At 41.3% G+C, this 15,632-nt stretch overlaps 1 protein-coding gene across 1 annotated transcript in view; it reads left to right on the forward strand.

Annotated features, from left to right (window-relative positions):
• ARFGEF3 (ARFGEF family member 3) overlaps nucleotides 1–15,632 on the forward strand; it is a 177,133-nt gene that overhangs the window by 38,480 nt on the left and 123,021 nt on the right. Inside the window, exons 3-4 of the mRNA XM_061130506.1 lie at nucleotides 6,900–6,981; nucleotides 11,010–11,141. Coding sequence (XP_060986489.1) covers nucleotides 6,900–6,981; nucleotides 11,010–11,141 — 214 coding nt within the window. The remainder of the gene's footprint in view (nucleotides 1–6,899; nucleotides 6,982–11,009; nucleotides 11,142–15,632) is intronic.

Consider the following 15,632-nt stretch of genomic DNA (forward strand, 5'->3'; position numbering starts at 1 on the left):
CTAGCATTCATGCCTGGAAAATTCTGTGGATGGAGGAGCCTGGCGGGCTACAGTCCACAGGGTCACGAAGTGTCAGAGACGACTGAGCAACTGAGCACAAAGACATGAACATAACTGTATTATTTAGGATTTTCTAAAAAGTTTTATTGAAATATAGTTAATTTACAATGTTGTATTAGTTTCAAGTGAACAGCAAAATGATTCAGGTATACATATATATATTCTTTTTCAGATGCTTTTCCCTTTTAGGTTATTACAAGATATTGAGTTCCCTGTGCTATACAATAGAACCTTGTTGATGATCTATTTAGGATTCTTTTTAACAGTGTATCATGTAAAATTATGCATAGTCAACCCTTCACAACATACAGAAAATAGCAGTTTCCTATGTTCTACTTAATAATTGCAGTAGGCTTGCCAAGGCATCTCAAAATCCTGCAGAAGTGGAATTTTATGTTGTTCGCAGTTGTATCCCTCAGATCTAGAGCAGTTCCTGAAGGAGGAGTCTAATCTTTGTTGTTCAATATAGAGGTTACTGGTGAAGATAATTTCATTAAACTAAGAGTGAAAATAGAAATAAAAGAGAAACAATTTAACTGCACTGCAGAAAAAAAATCAAGGAATCAGTTCAGTTCCAATTGGCTCCATGAATTGGCTCTGGCAAAAGCTTAGTCAATGAAAATTCATCAATGTTGATGCAAACTGTTGAAAGCACCAGTATTCATAAACACAAATAATAACATCTCGAATGTCACAACAGGGGGCTGAAAACCTTCTGTACTCAAACTAGGAAGAGTGCTGGCTGTCATTGAACCCAGCAGCTAGATCCAAAACCGTTCATCCAAACTGTGTGTACCTTTTCATAACTGCATTCCAACCATCAAATGTAACGCATTGTTCCATGAACGACCTGCACAGTAAGATAATTTATTTATTCAATACCTGTCCCCATTCTGGTGGGCATCTGGATCACTCTTTGTAGAGTCGTGTGGCATACACCACAGGCGATGGGGAGTTGTCTGCTGGCAGAGGCCAAAGAACAGGGGTTTTGAAGACAGATGGTCTAAATTTAAATCACAGCTCTAATAAGTCAGAGAAGAAGAAATAGCGTATGGTATCCCTTATATGTGGAACCTAATAAGGAATGATTCAAATGAACTTATAAAACAAAGAGACTCACAGTCTTAGAGAACAAACTTATGGTTGCTGGTGAGAAGGGATGAGAGGAAGGGATGTTAGGGAGTTGGATGGACATGTACACTCTGTTGTATTTAAAATGGATGACCAAAAAGAACCTACTTATAGCACAGGGAATTCTGTTCAATGTCATGTGCAGCCTGGATGTGAAGGGAGTTTAGGGGAGAATGGATACATGTGTGTGTACGGCTGAGTCCCTTTGCTGTCCCCCTGAAACCATCACAACACTCTTAATTAGTTATACCCCCGATACAAAATAAAAAGTTGAAGAAAAAAACCTGTTTAAAAAATATTTAAATCACAGCCCTGTCATTTACAAACATGTGACCTTGGACAGGTAATCTAACCTCCCTTAGTTTGTTTTGTTGACAATTAAATCTCTTCATAATAAAATAGTCAGTATGATCATATGAACAGGTACTTGGGATTTACAGGTCACTGACGTTCCATCAGGGCTGTGGTTATATGTGAAGGAATCCAGACAGTTATTGAATAAATGGCTTTGATCGTAGAATCCTAGAATTATAGAGCCTCAGCAGACGTCAGAAATCTAAGGTATCTTTTTGCTCCATCGCTGGCAGTGCATCAAAAAAGAGTCAACCTAAAATTCACACATGCATTTGGTGTTACATGAAGTTCATTTTTGTGCTTATATTAAAAGGTAATATTTGATAAATCTAACTTTCCCGCATTCACCTATTTTAATTTCCCTTTGTCCTTTGTTATCTTGGCCCACTAAAGCTGGTCTGTGAACCATGACAACACAGTTAAAGAAATAGGCTTAGTTTCCTGGCCACGACCAGACATTGTCACAGGATGATGTCTTCCTTGTGCGTGTGCAGAGCTGTTAATTATTCTTCTTCAAGAAATAATGACATGCCAGGGCATGAAACCTGGGGCCACTGTCTTTATTCAATTAGGCAAGAGTGAACTTGCACGTGCCCATGCATAAAGAATAATCACTTCGTGTAACTGAATGTTGGTTTTGGTGTGCCTGTTCCCCAATGAGGCAGCATCTAGAAGGATCAAAAGGCGATTTATTCCAAAACAGTCTGTGCAAAGGGGCCCAGGTGTGTGCCACATTGCATCTTCATTTTACATTTCATCCTGAGACTCAATTAACAAGCCTGTTATTCTTTTATTAAAATCACTTTAAAAAATTAAGGCAGAAGGATTTTTATGATACCAGAGAGCAAGCCATGTAATCAACTGTGCCCCACGTGTGTTTGTTCCCTGTTATAGTCCTGATCTGAGGCTCATGATACTAATCTAGGGGATTGCTGGGGCTAAGAGGCCATGAATCCTGAGGAAATTTGTTAACCCCCTCAGCACACACCCATCCACCAACACACACACCAACATACCCACCCACATCCACCCACACCCATACCGACACACACCCCCCCCACACCCCCACCCCCACCCTCTCTGTTTCAGGGCTGAGTGTAACATCACTTCAAAGCTTTTCATCCTGCTGGACCTGAGCCCAGCCAGGGAACCCGGCCTCTCCTCTGACACACAGAAGTTTCTGCCTTGTTGGGAAGGTCCTTTGTCCTGAAAGCTGAAACTCTTAACTTGGGATCAACATGGAGTTAGAGTTTGGGGGGACCTGTATATGTGCCGTCACTTCAGTCATGTCCGACTCTTTGTGACCCTATGTAAGGACTATAGTCCACCAGGCTCCTCTGTCCATGGTATTCCCCAGGCAAGAATACTAGAGTGGGTTGCCATGTCCTTTTCCAGGGGATCTTCCTGACCAGGGATCTAACTCTTACCTCCTGCATTGCAGGTGGATTCTTTACCACTGAGCCACCAGCAAAGCCCAGGGGAGGGGGGAGAACTATGAATCCCCTGAAATGATTCGTATACTTTTCTAGGAAGAGGATCTTTTTGTGTTCATGACTGGGAAAAGATCAAGAAACAGAACTATTCTAGCTTTGCTCTCATCTTTTGACACCCAAGGATGTTGGAAGAAACTTGGTCTTGGGAGTGAGATGGATTTCTATTTGGATTGTTTCCAATAGATTTAGCTGTGTAACCTTGGGCAGGCTATGAAATCTCTCTGAAACTCTGTTTTCTCAAATATAAAGCAAGGATAAGAATGCCCATTTTAAGGTTGAAGTGACTGGTAGATTTAATAACAGTAAGTAATTTTTATTCTTCTTCCTTCTATGAATAAAATGAAAGCAAGTATCTGTTCTATCTTGTTCCTTGTCGTGTCTTTTCATGACAGTGCCTTGCACATAGCAGACTCTCAAGTGTTGGTTGGATGGATAACTGGATGGATGGAGTGCCTTGGTTTGATACCCAGATGAACTTGGTCTACTTCCTTAAAGCACTGATTTTCTTTTTTTTTTTCCCCCCAATTATTTTTATTAGTTGGAGGTTAATTACATGATTTTCTAAGAGAAATCTTGGTGCTGGAATTGGCCTTGCTTAGACCCTTCCAAGACCCATGCTCCATGTCCTATGCAAAAGTCTTGTAGTATCCATATTCTGGATACTACAAGATTGGATCTCATTATCCCATGCTTTAAATCATGGTCTCTGCTGGGCCTTTGTCTATATCAGGGCTGGGCAAACTAGCCAGCAGACCAAATCTGGTCTGTTGCCTGTTTTTGGAATGTAGCCGTGCTCATTTTTCAACATGTTGTCTATGACAGATTTGGGCTATAGCAGAGTTGAGTACCTAGCACAGAGGTCATACGGTCTTCGATGCTTGATGTAATTTTTATCAGCCTCTTTTTCCCTAAAAAGTTCTCCAACCCCTGATAGACATTTCCTGTACTTTTTAACCCTGCAGGGTTGGTCTTAAGATGCTTTTTCTATGGATTGTGAAGCTAAGATTAACAGTTAAGTGTCTTGACTGAGATTGCACAACTTTAGAATTGTTAAGGTTTCAGTCCAGATCTGTGTGATTCCACAGCCCATAGTTTTTCCACTAAATGATGATATGTCGCAATAAGGCCAAATCCTAGCCGAACCAGTTACATCTCCCAGTTCTTCCTGGTGCCCGTGACTGGCTTGGGGAGCACTTCAGTGGTTCCTGGGAATCGTGGTGGGACCTGGCAGTGCTGGCGTTTATCAGTAGTCCAGTTCCAATTTGCAGTATAAATTGTGTGAGTTTACGAGTAGGTAAGGGAGTGTGATGAGATTTCAAGGACTAATACTGTTGATGGCAGAGCAGGATGGGCATGCTGCAGTTTATCTGCAAACACACTACTGCTCCCCAGAGCGCAAGGGTTTCAGCATTCTAGGAAGATCCTTGTTACTGCTGAATGTGGCATCCACTCTTGTTTGATCCCTTGGTGAGAAATATGTAATATTTGTGCATTTTCAGCACACAGCCACTCAACAGAGACTGTCCCTGCTCCAGACTATGAGACTATAGGAGTTTCGGGCCTCCTTGTCTGCCCACAGCTACCATGCCCTCATTGGCAGATCTGACTGCAAAAATTTGAGACAAAATTCTTTCACAGTCAGTTAATCCTGGTGGAAATTTGATTGTTTCAAGGATTTACAGATGAACTTCTATAGTTCTTCTGTTGATACTCAATCAGCCCATTATTCGGGGCTTCCCAGATGGCACAGTGGTGAAGAATCTGCCTGCTAGTGCAGGAAACACGAGAGACATGGGTTCAATCCCTGTGGCGCGAAGATCCCCTGCAGTAGGAAATGGCAACCCACTCCAGTATTCTTGCCTGGGAAATCCCACAGAGAAGCCTGGGATGCTACAATCCATGGGGTTGCAAAGAGTTGGACATGATTGAGCACGAGCACAGTGAGCCCATTATTACTAATTCTCACTTGATTTCCACACTTCCAATTAATTTTTCCAAGCTTATAAACTGGTTATGATTAAACAACAGAAATAAAATTGGGAAAATTAGCTATTCTTGCTTTCGCTTGACTGCATAGCAATGCTTGCCTTATAAGCGAGACAAGCTGAAGATCATGATAACAGTGAGAAAATTATAGCCACCCAACTGGAAGTGACCCCGTTGGGTAATTTATCCACCTGTCAAAGGATGTACTAATGAAAAATGGTTATACTGTGAATCAATTGTCATATGAAATGGGGTACTGTCACTTTGGGTTAGTAAGGGGACAGTGAGAAGGATCAGGAAGGCAAAATGTTCTTTCTGATAGCCTGGTATTGTTCTTTGTGGCCAGCATTAGGGGGAGTGTCTGGGTCTGTCTCCATCTGTCATGGAGCTGCTGATGGAGGATTCCACGGAAAAACTGCAGGGTGGACAGGAAGGAATCGGAGCTATGATTAACTTTCTGTTTCACCGTGTTCTACGTCAGTGACGCTTTTTCCCCTAAAGACAAAATCGTGTAATCTTACCCTGTGGCTTTCACAGTCTCTAAAGTCAATGAATTTTTCAGTTTATGCTGAAAATATAAAAGAGACAAAATGAGGCTGCTCTGATTTAAGTGAAGGTGGAGGAGCCTGGTAAAATTAAGTAACATTTCATTTGTTGTGCCAGCGTAACTCTGTGGGGAAATAATGGGTTGATTAAAATTCGTGGTCTGTTGTTTAATTATTTAGAGTGAATGCTTCTTACAGAAAAATGTTTCTCTTTGTAGTCCTCTTGGTTTATTCCTGATATATTTTAGTGCCCACTTATTTTTTTTCTTAAACTTCAAAATATGCAAGTAGCTCTCAACCTTTTTTTCTTTTTGTCTTTCACTTGATGTCAGGTACTTCTCATGGGTCCAAGCTGTTGATGGTTTGATTGTATTTCTGCCTTGGAAGCATGTTTATTAAGCCCCATCACAAAATTTAGGTCACCCTGATGGAGACTAAAGAACTAATTCAAAAATTATAGGTAGGGCTTCCCTGATGGTTCATTGGTAAAGAATCTGCCTGCCAGTGTCGATGTGGGTTTGATCCCTGGTCCAGGAGGATCCCACATACCGTAGGACAACAAGGCCTATGCTCCACAACTGTTGAGCCGTGCTCTGGAGCCTGGGAGCTGCGACTACGGAGCCCACGTACCGCAACTACTGAAGCCCACTCACCTAGAGCCTGTCCTTTGCAACAGGAGAAGCCACCGCAGTGAGAAGCCTGCACACCACAGCTAGAGGGTAGCCTCCACTTGCTTCAACAAGAGAAAAGCCCGTGCAGCAATGAAGACCCAGCACAGACAGAAATAAATACATAAAAATTTTAAAAAGCTTTAGCTGATTAAAGAACACTGTGAATTGGGGAGAAATTGACAAGTGTATCAAATTTCAATTTATATTGATGAGGCAGACTAGTCCAGGTGATGATGCCCTCACTTGCTAGGTCGGGGAGAGGTCTGAGCAAAGGCATAGAAATCTGTATAAACAGTGCTCTCTAGGGTTACACACCCCAGGTGTACTGAATACAGTTAATTATATTACTTTGGGAAAGAGCAAGGCATGTTCATGGCCTGGTAAGGGACTTATCATATGATGACTAGTTCACCAAAACAATTGTTTGAGAGTCCTTGTGTGTGTTCTCTCTATAGCTATCTGAAGAAGGCGAGCTGCTGGTACGCTATGGTTTCTGCACGGCATTTTTGCTGTTTTTTTCACTCCAGGTGCAGTTTGATTACTGGTCACAGTTCGGTGTATATGTGTGGTGGCGTTTGGGGGTGGGTGTACGTAGGCTTGCATCCTTTGGCTGCCAGCCTTGCTGAGCTCACATATGGTCCGTTTTTATGTGTTGCCAGGGAGAAATGCTTGCTGCCCCTCCAGTTGGCTTTGGAATCCAAGAATGTGAAACTGGCTCAACATGCCTTGGCAGGGATACAGGTACCGTATACAATACATCCTGTTCTTACCCCAACAGGATGAGAGAAATGGACAGACCACCGTGGCATTGAAAGAGGAAATAGTTACCATTCTAAATTGTAGCTGTTTCAAGGCCCTGACAGAAATTGATTGAACTGTGTAATAACCATAGAGGATAACGATTTTCTTTTCTTTACCAGCAATTCTCTGTGCGCAGCGTTATCTTGCTGAGCATATATGGTCAGACTCTTGGAGACTCAGCTAAGCCCACATAGCGATGAAATATTTTTTATGACACCTAACTTTTAGGAGAGTAAGGGACTCCAAGAGAGACACCTCAAGTTCTGTACCAGCTCAAATCTTATATGCATCCAACATCTCTGGTTCTGTGTCATGAGCAGTGATGGTAAGCTGGAAAGATTCTGGTTTGTTTTCTAGTCTATGGTTAAGTTGGCGAATGTTTTGTTTCCAGAATGAGATTGGGAAGAGAAAAGAAATTTGGTCTAATCAGAAAAGTCAAATTGTGCAAATATGCTTCCTTCCCTGGACATTTGTTCATTCTGTTTTGCACTGTATGTAATAGGTCTAATTCCAAAGGTGCAAAGTTGTTGGCTGCATAAATACACGGACTTTTTTAAAAGGATTTTAAAAATTAGAATACATTGCTTTATATGTTGTGTTAGTTTCTGCTTACAACGAAGTAAATCAGTCATAGGTATACATATATCCCCTCCCTCTTGGACCACCCTCCACCCCACCCCCTCATTCCACCCCTCTGGGTCATCACAGAGCACTGAGCTGAGCTTCCTGGGCGTCACAGCAGCTTCCCACTGGCTCTTTTACACATGGATAAGGATGTGGTTCATACACAATAGTATTATTCAGCTACTAAAAGGAACAAAATGGGATCATTCATAGAGATGTGGATGAACCGAGAGTCTGTCATACAGAGTGAAGTCAGTCAGAAAGAGAAAAGCAAACATCATATATCAATGCATATATGTAGAATCTAGAGAAAATGGTACAGATAAACCCTGACTTCTTAAGTGGTTTGGTGGCTGAGTGACAAGCACCGTGGAGTTCAAGCCTGCCGGGGGTTCTTCCAACATGGCCATGGATTGGTAGCATTGTTGGGTGTCTTTTCACATTACTGTTTCATAGTTTGCTCTTTAAGTTTAGAGAGGTCTCTAATACGTTTTCAGTGTCAATAAATATGAAAGAATAAGAAAATTATGACTGTTTTTCCCTTAGTGGATTAGAGAATATATATTTCAATATGCAGTGACATTAGGAGTTTTTAAACATTAAAAAAATTAAACAGTTATTAAAAACTCTTTGCTTTTCTCCAAAGTGACTGTAAAAATGAATAGAAGTTTGTTTCAACCTGCCACTTATGTTCTCTTTTCTCTAGTATTACATAGATTTTCCATTTAGGTTTTTTATTTTTTAACCCTCAAACTCTGTAAGTCACAGTCTCATGTTTTCATGGGAACTTCACTGACATGGGGAGCTGGGCATCTTCCTCTCAGCATCCCTTGTGACCTCCCATTAACAAGTGAAATTCGCTCAGTTGTGTCTGACTCTTTGCCACCCCGTGGACTATACAGTCTATTGAATTCTCCGAGCCAGAATACTGGAGTGGGTAGCCTTTCCCTTCTCCAAGGGATCTTCCCAACCCAGGGATCTAACCCAGGTCTCTCACACTGTAGGCAGATTTTTTACTAGCTGACCCACAAGGGAAGCCCAAGAATACTGGAGTGGGTACCCTATCCCTTCTCCAGTGGATCTTTCTGACCCAGGAATCGAACTGGGGTCTCCTGCATTGCAGGTGGATTTTTTTTACCAACTGAGCTATCAGGGAAGCCCTCCCGTTAACTTCTAAGGCTTTTTTAAAAGAGTTTTCTAGTCTTTATTACTTTAAGTAAAAACAGGGTTTTGTATATGAACTAACTCTGGGCTGCCCTGCATAGTCAAAAAATTCTTTTGAGTGGACACTTCAGAGATATTGTGGGTTCAGTCCCCAATCACCGTAATAAAGCAGATATTACAGTAGACTGAGCCACATGGATTTTGCATTTTCCCAGTGCATATAAAAGTTATGTTTATGCCATACTGTAGTCTCTTAAATGTGCAGTAGCATTATGTCTAAAAAAAGTACATACCTTAACTAAAAAATACTTTCTTGATAAAAGAAAATGCTAACATCATCTGAGCCTTCAGCCAGCTATAGTAGTAACATCAAAGAACACTGATTGCAAATCATTGTAACAAATAGAGTAAAAATAAAAAAGTTTGAAATATTGCAAGAATTACCAAAATGAGACACTATGTGACTAAATACTATTGGGAAAATGGTGCCAATAGACTTAACTGACACACAGTTGCCACAACCCTTCAATTTGTAAAGAAACATGATACTTGTGAAGGGCAATAAAGCTAAGTGCAATAAGATGAGGTATAGCTGTAGAGATGAATTCAAGGAGTCATAAGAAGGTTTGAAATATGTGTTTTCTGGATCTTCAGTGGCATTCAGCTACAAGAGGGAGTCATTACGCTGGATGAATCAGAATTCCAAAAATTCTTCACGGTTGCAACCCCATGCTGCATCCGACAAGGGCAAATTTAACAGGGATAAATATAAAATCCATCCTACTCTGGGGTCTCAAAAATCAATTGCCCCAGGACAGATTGGGGAAGAACAGCTTAATTGCAGCCCTTGAGAATGAGGTTTCTGAGTGAGTCAGCGTAAAATGTGCTGTGACTTACAACTAAGCTAATTTGATCTGAGAGTGTGATTAAGCTTCTGTATTACTGTTTTTTGTTTGTTTGTTTTTTGGTTTGATTTTAAGCAGTAAACACATTTAATTGTCTCATACAACTAGAATTCTAGAGGTAAACAATTCCAGGTTTGAAATAGGAGAGCAATGGCCACCAAAGACTGCATTTCTTTCCCTCTTGCCATCTTTTTTATTGTTATTATTTTTAAAAGGCTATTTTAGAGCAGTGTTAGATTGACAGTAAAATTGAAAGGAGGGTGCAGAGATTTCCCACATACTCCCTCCCCCTACACATGCATAGCCTCACCCATCATCACTCCCGGAACGATACTTAAAAAAAAAAAAACAAAGATAAGGCTACATTGATACGTCCTCATCACCCAGGGTCCATATGTTTACCTTAGCATGCCCTTTTGGGTGCTCCTGCTCATTGCTATCAGACCACCCTTGAAGTGTTGCATTCACTGGAGGCCAGTTGAGGAGGAAAGTGTCTGAAACCATGTTATGTGGAGAATGTTTGATGGCACCCAAGGAGGTTTAGTGTGGAGAAGAAGAGATTTAGGTGGAGTTCATCGCTGATCGGGTATTTTAGAAACTTAATCTGTGTGGCTGCAGGTATAACTAGGGCATACAAATTGTAGGCAAGGAGGGTTTGGTTCAATTCATAAAGGATTTTATGAAAAATGAGTTGTTTTCAAGTAGAGGAGAGCTGTCCTGTGAGATGTAATGCCTTCTGGGAAACCTCATGAAAATGACTGTCTTCTTGTTTCTGTTTTTGTGGGATTGATTTTCTGATGAAAATATATTAAGATTTGTAGATTCGTGAATAATTCCTGGGTAAATGATAGCTCACATTAGGAAGTACAAATGTGACCGATCAACCTGTGTATAAAACCTCCTTTCCTGTGACAAAGCTTCATTCAGAAAGGGTGTGTGCAAACGTGCCTGTTGTGAGAAGCTGGATTCCCCTTGGCGCATTCATCTTCCTTCCCCACCCACCAAACGACTTATTTGGCCACCACATTAGAATTTCACTTCATAAAATTTACAGTAAATTATCTAATAGCAGGATAAAGCCTTTGCCAAAAACCATTTTCCAAAGGCATGATGCATTTTTCTTTTTAATGGCACAGAGCGGAAACTCCTTCCTAATAGCCTCCAGCTACATGCCTCCCAAGTAAGAAACGTTATCCGTAGGACATACTAGGCTACAGCAGAATAAGGCAGCGGGGGAAAGCCTGCCTGTGATCACTGTCTGGTGCCTCTTTACAGAAGCTCCTGGCGGAAGAGAGGTTTGTATCCATGGAAACGGACTCTGATGAGAAGCAGCTGCTCAATCAGATCCTGAATGCTGTGAAAGTGACGCCTTCCCTCCACGAAGATCTGCAGGTGGAAGTGATGAAGGTGGGTTTGACGCACTCTCAGCTTGCGTCACTGTGGTGGAAACGAATTGCTGACCCTCATTGTTATCTTAAAGATGCCTCTATGTGGTGGTCACTTGACCACCACTTGTGGACTATATGATTATTATCCTTGCTTGTGGTCCCCCAGAATAACCTTGATTGTGGAACAGAAATGACAACTAAGTAAAAAGCTTTACTTGGTTTATAGATTTCAATAAATCTGTAAGATTTTTGGCCTGGTCCTGCATATCAAATATTGTTAAATAGATTTATGACCTTTTGAGAAAATGTACAGGAGTAGTTCCAGCTTGGGGTAGACCTGATCATTCTGGGCATTCTCTCTGCCTCTATATGTTAAAGCAAAGACCTAATGACATATATTAATGCTAAGTACAATAGTCAATTTAAGGAAAGGAAGCTCATCCTTTGAAGCCATATAAGAATCACATCTTTATTTGCATCCTCACATTCTGTGAACCTTATCTCCCTCATTCTAATTACCGTCTCCCTTTGGGGGGTGGCATCTCTCTCTCCCCTTTTCCCTTTTTCCCCTCCTTTGAGAGCCACCATAATTGGGAGCCTCTTATATAGACTCAGGGGTGTGTTGTATCCCATAAGTGAACAGTGAGTTGGGCAGAAAAGGATGGAAATCTCTAGCCTAGAATAGCACCTTGGTCAGAGTAGTACGGCTGGAACCCATGAGCTGGACACAACATCTGTCCATTTCCTCCCTAGAGGAGTGTGCCCTATTGGTGGTTAATTTAGTATAGTGATTAAGAGTTCAGACTTTGAAGCCAGCCTGTCTGGGCATTCTAGTTGGACTTCCTTGAACAGATTCCTGAACCACTCTGTGCTTTGGTCTCCTCATATGGAGAATGAGGTAAATAGTTTAACTCAGTCATTCAGTCGTGTCCGACTCTGCAACCCCTAGGACTACAGCACGCCAGGCTTCCCTGTCCATCACCAACTCCTGGAACTTCTCAAACTCATGTCTATTGAGTCGGTGATGCCATCCAATCATCTCATCCTCTGTCGTCCCCTTCTCTTCCCGCCTTCAATTTTTCCCAGCATCAGGGTCTTTTCTAATGAGTCAGTTCTTTGCATCAGGTGGCCAAAGTATTGGAGTTTCAGCTTCAGCACCAGTCTTTCCAATGAATGTTCAGGACTGATTTCCTTGAGGATTGACTGGTTGGATCTCCTTGCAGTCCAAGGGACTCTCAAGAGTCTTCTCCAAAACCACAGTTCAAAAGCATCAATTCTTCTTTATAGTTCAACTCTCAACTGAGCTTTCTTTATAGTTCAACTCTCACATCCATACATGGCTACTGGAACAACTATAGGTTTGACTAGATGGACCTTTGTCAGCAAAATAATGTCTCTGCTTTTTAACATGCTGTCTAGGTTGGTCATAGCTTTTTTTCCAAGGAGCAAGCGTCTTTTAATTTCATGGCTGCAGTCACCATCTGCAGTGATTTTGGAGTCCCCCAAAATAAAGTCTATCACTGTTTCCCCATCTATTTGCCATGAAGTGCTAGGACCAGTTGCCATGATCTTCGTTTTTTGAATGTTGAGTTTTAAGCCATCTTTTTCACTTTCCTCTTTCACTTTCATCAAGAGGCTCTTTAGTTCCTCTTCACTTTCTTCTATAAGGGTGGTGTCATCTCCGTATCTGAGGTTACTGATATTTCTCCCGGCAGTCTTGATTCCAGCTTCTGTTTCATGCAGCCCAGCATTTCGCATGATATACTCTTCATAGAAGTTAAATAAGCAGGGTGACAATATACAGCCTTGACGTACTCCTTTCCCGATTTGGAACCAGTCTGTTTTTCCATGTCCAGTTCTAACCATTGCTTCTTGACCTGCGTACAGATTTCTCAGGAGGCAGGTTAGGTGGTCGGGTATTCCCATCACTTGAAGAATTTTCCACAGTTTGTTGTGATCCACACAGTCAAAGGCTTTGGCATAATCAGTAAAGCAGAAGTAGATGTTTTTCTGGAACTCTCTTGCTTTTTCGATGATTCAGCGGATGTTGGCAATTTGATCTCTGGTTCCTCTGACTTTTCTAAATCCAGCTTGAAGTTCATGGTTCACATACTGTTGAAGCGTGGTTTGGAGAATTTTGAGCATTGCTTCAGTAGCGTGTGAGATGAGTGCAATTGTGTGGTAGTTTGAGCATTCTTTGGCATTGCCTTTCTTCGGGATTGGAATGAAAACTGACCTTTTCCAGTCCTGTGGCCACTGCTGAATTTTCCAAATTTGCTGGCATATTGAGTGCAGCACTTTCACAGCATCATCTTTTAGGATTTGAAATAGCTCAACTGGAATTCCATCACCTTCACCTCCACATCACCTCCATCAGGGGGAAATAGTAGCCCCTACCTAATAGGACCATTGTGAGGATTAAATAAGTGATAGTTGTTAGTGATAAGGAACTTAGCATAGTATCTGGCCCAAAGCAAGTTCTTTAGACGTGCTCTTTGTTACTTCTTCTTTTCCTGCTACTTCTGCCACCACTACCTACTGCTGCCGAGTCATCATCTCAGTGGGTGGGTCTAGGAATATTCTTATATGCAGTAAACCTTGAGAATGTCTGAGCTACCTAATCTTTAAGATCTCTTTGTCTTTAACTCTCTTTGATTCTGGAATGTCTGGTTTTGCCTTATCCTTTGACATACGTCGGGCCGCTGTGCTTTCCTAGGAGCCCAAGAGTAACCATCTCTAGATTTGCTTGACTTCTCTGCTACCTCTGTGCCACCACAAGGTCAGCAGCCACGTCCATCACTTTTACAACTTTCAAGTTAAGTCTCTTTATCCTTCTTCCACTAAAAGATCTCCAAATACTGAAGGTTGAGCGTTGATGTCACACTAAGAGACACACCTCGCAGATTTCTTATTACTCTGGAAATTCTCCCAGGAGTACAGCTTTTCATGGAATATAGGAATTTGCGTTAAAAATCAAAATGAGAAAGTACCTATTCTTCTAGGAACTATGGAGGAGCAGAATGTTTAATGGTTATGTCAACAGAAACACCTGTTTTGAAAACATACTTGCTTTCTAATTCCAGCCCAGTGGTACCTTCTGCCAGCCTTGCTGAAGACAGGAGTTGACACATGTTAGCTCTGCTGGAAACCCTGGAAAGCCAGTCTTTATGGACTTTCTAATGACACCATGCTAGACAGTGGTGCTTGTAGTAATGTCTGGAAATAGATCAGACATTGTCAGAAAAGAGGAAAACAATCATCTGGGTTGCGATTCTTCACAATTAGGTTTCCGAAACTTTTAAAAGAAGAGGGCCTTTGGTACATGCTTTTGTTTTTAGAAACTTTGTGAAAGTTGCTCAGCTGTGTTCAACTCTTTGCGACCCCATGGACTGCAGCCTGCCAGGCTCCTCTGTCCATGGAATTCTCCAGGCCAGAATACTGGCGTGGGTAGCGTTCCCTTCTTCAGGGGATCTTCCCAACCCAGGAACTGAACTCCAGTCTCCCACACTGCAGGCGGATTCTTTACCAGCTGAGCCACCAGAGAAACCCAAAAATACTGGAGTGGGTAGCCTATCCCTTCTCCAGGGGATCTTCCTGACCCAGGGATCGAACTGGGGTCTCCTGAATTGCAGATGTATTCTTTGCCAGCTGAGCTAATGTTTTAAAAACTTAAACATTAGAGTTGGGAAAAATATTTCAAGCTAATTTTTTAGCATCAAATGAAACTTTGGAGAAGGTGGTCTGACTTTGAGAGCCCACAGGTGAGGGTTCCATGACCATTTCTGATTCCTGAGATTTGAATTACTTGTTTGAGTATAAAGACATATACAAACAATAGCATTTGGGGCTTAGAAATAAGTTTTATACCCTTTCTCCATGCATGAGGAATTTCTATACCAACTTCAGTCATCCTTAGATGTGAGCACCCTTCTCTTGTAATTCTGTAATGCTTGTCATGACCAAAGTAAAAACTTTAACACAAGGACTTGTTTTGCTAATATCATTACCACATGAAAATGCTTTTACCACTTTTTCTTCCCAAAGTAGAGACAGAAATAGAGAGAAATATGAATTGGATGAGTCCTCAGAGGGAATGACTGAATTCCATTACATATGGAGGATATATTAACTTATTCTTGGTGTTTCTGCATAACTCATTCTGACAGTCAATGATCTAAACTAGATATTTCTTATAAAAATTCTCTAGTCATATTACAGAAATATATTGTAGGACAATCTTTTAAAATGTGATATGGTAGACCTTTTCAAATAATGGTCTGAGCATACCATTCAGGACAGATAAAGCCGCACCATGCAGTTTTTCTTTCTTTCCAAACATGGCACAGTACATTTTTATGACAAATCGTAAATCCTGTTTTTCAGGAAACTGTATCATACATTTTACTCACATATTGCTATCTGCTAGTGTTTATAAACATGAGAAATTGAATCATGTCACATTCTTAGAAGTGTGCAGCAATTGTATTAAATTCCTGGGGAGAAAATAATA

Source organism: Dama dama, chromosome 26, assembly GCF_033118175.1.
Source record: "Dama dama isolate Ldn47 chromosome 26, ASM3311817v1, whole genome shotgun sequence".
In the NCBI taxonomy this organism is placed as follows: Eukaryota; Metazoa; Chordata; class Mammalia; order Artiodactyla; family Cervidae; genus Dama; species Dama dama.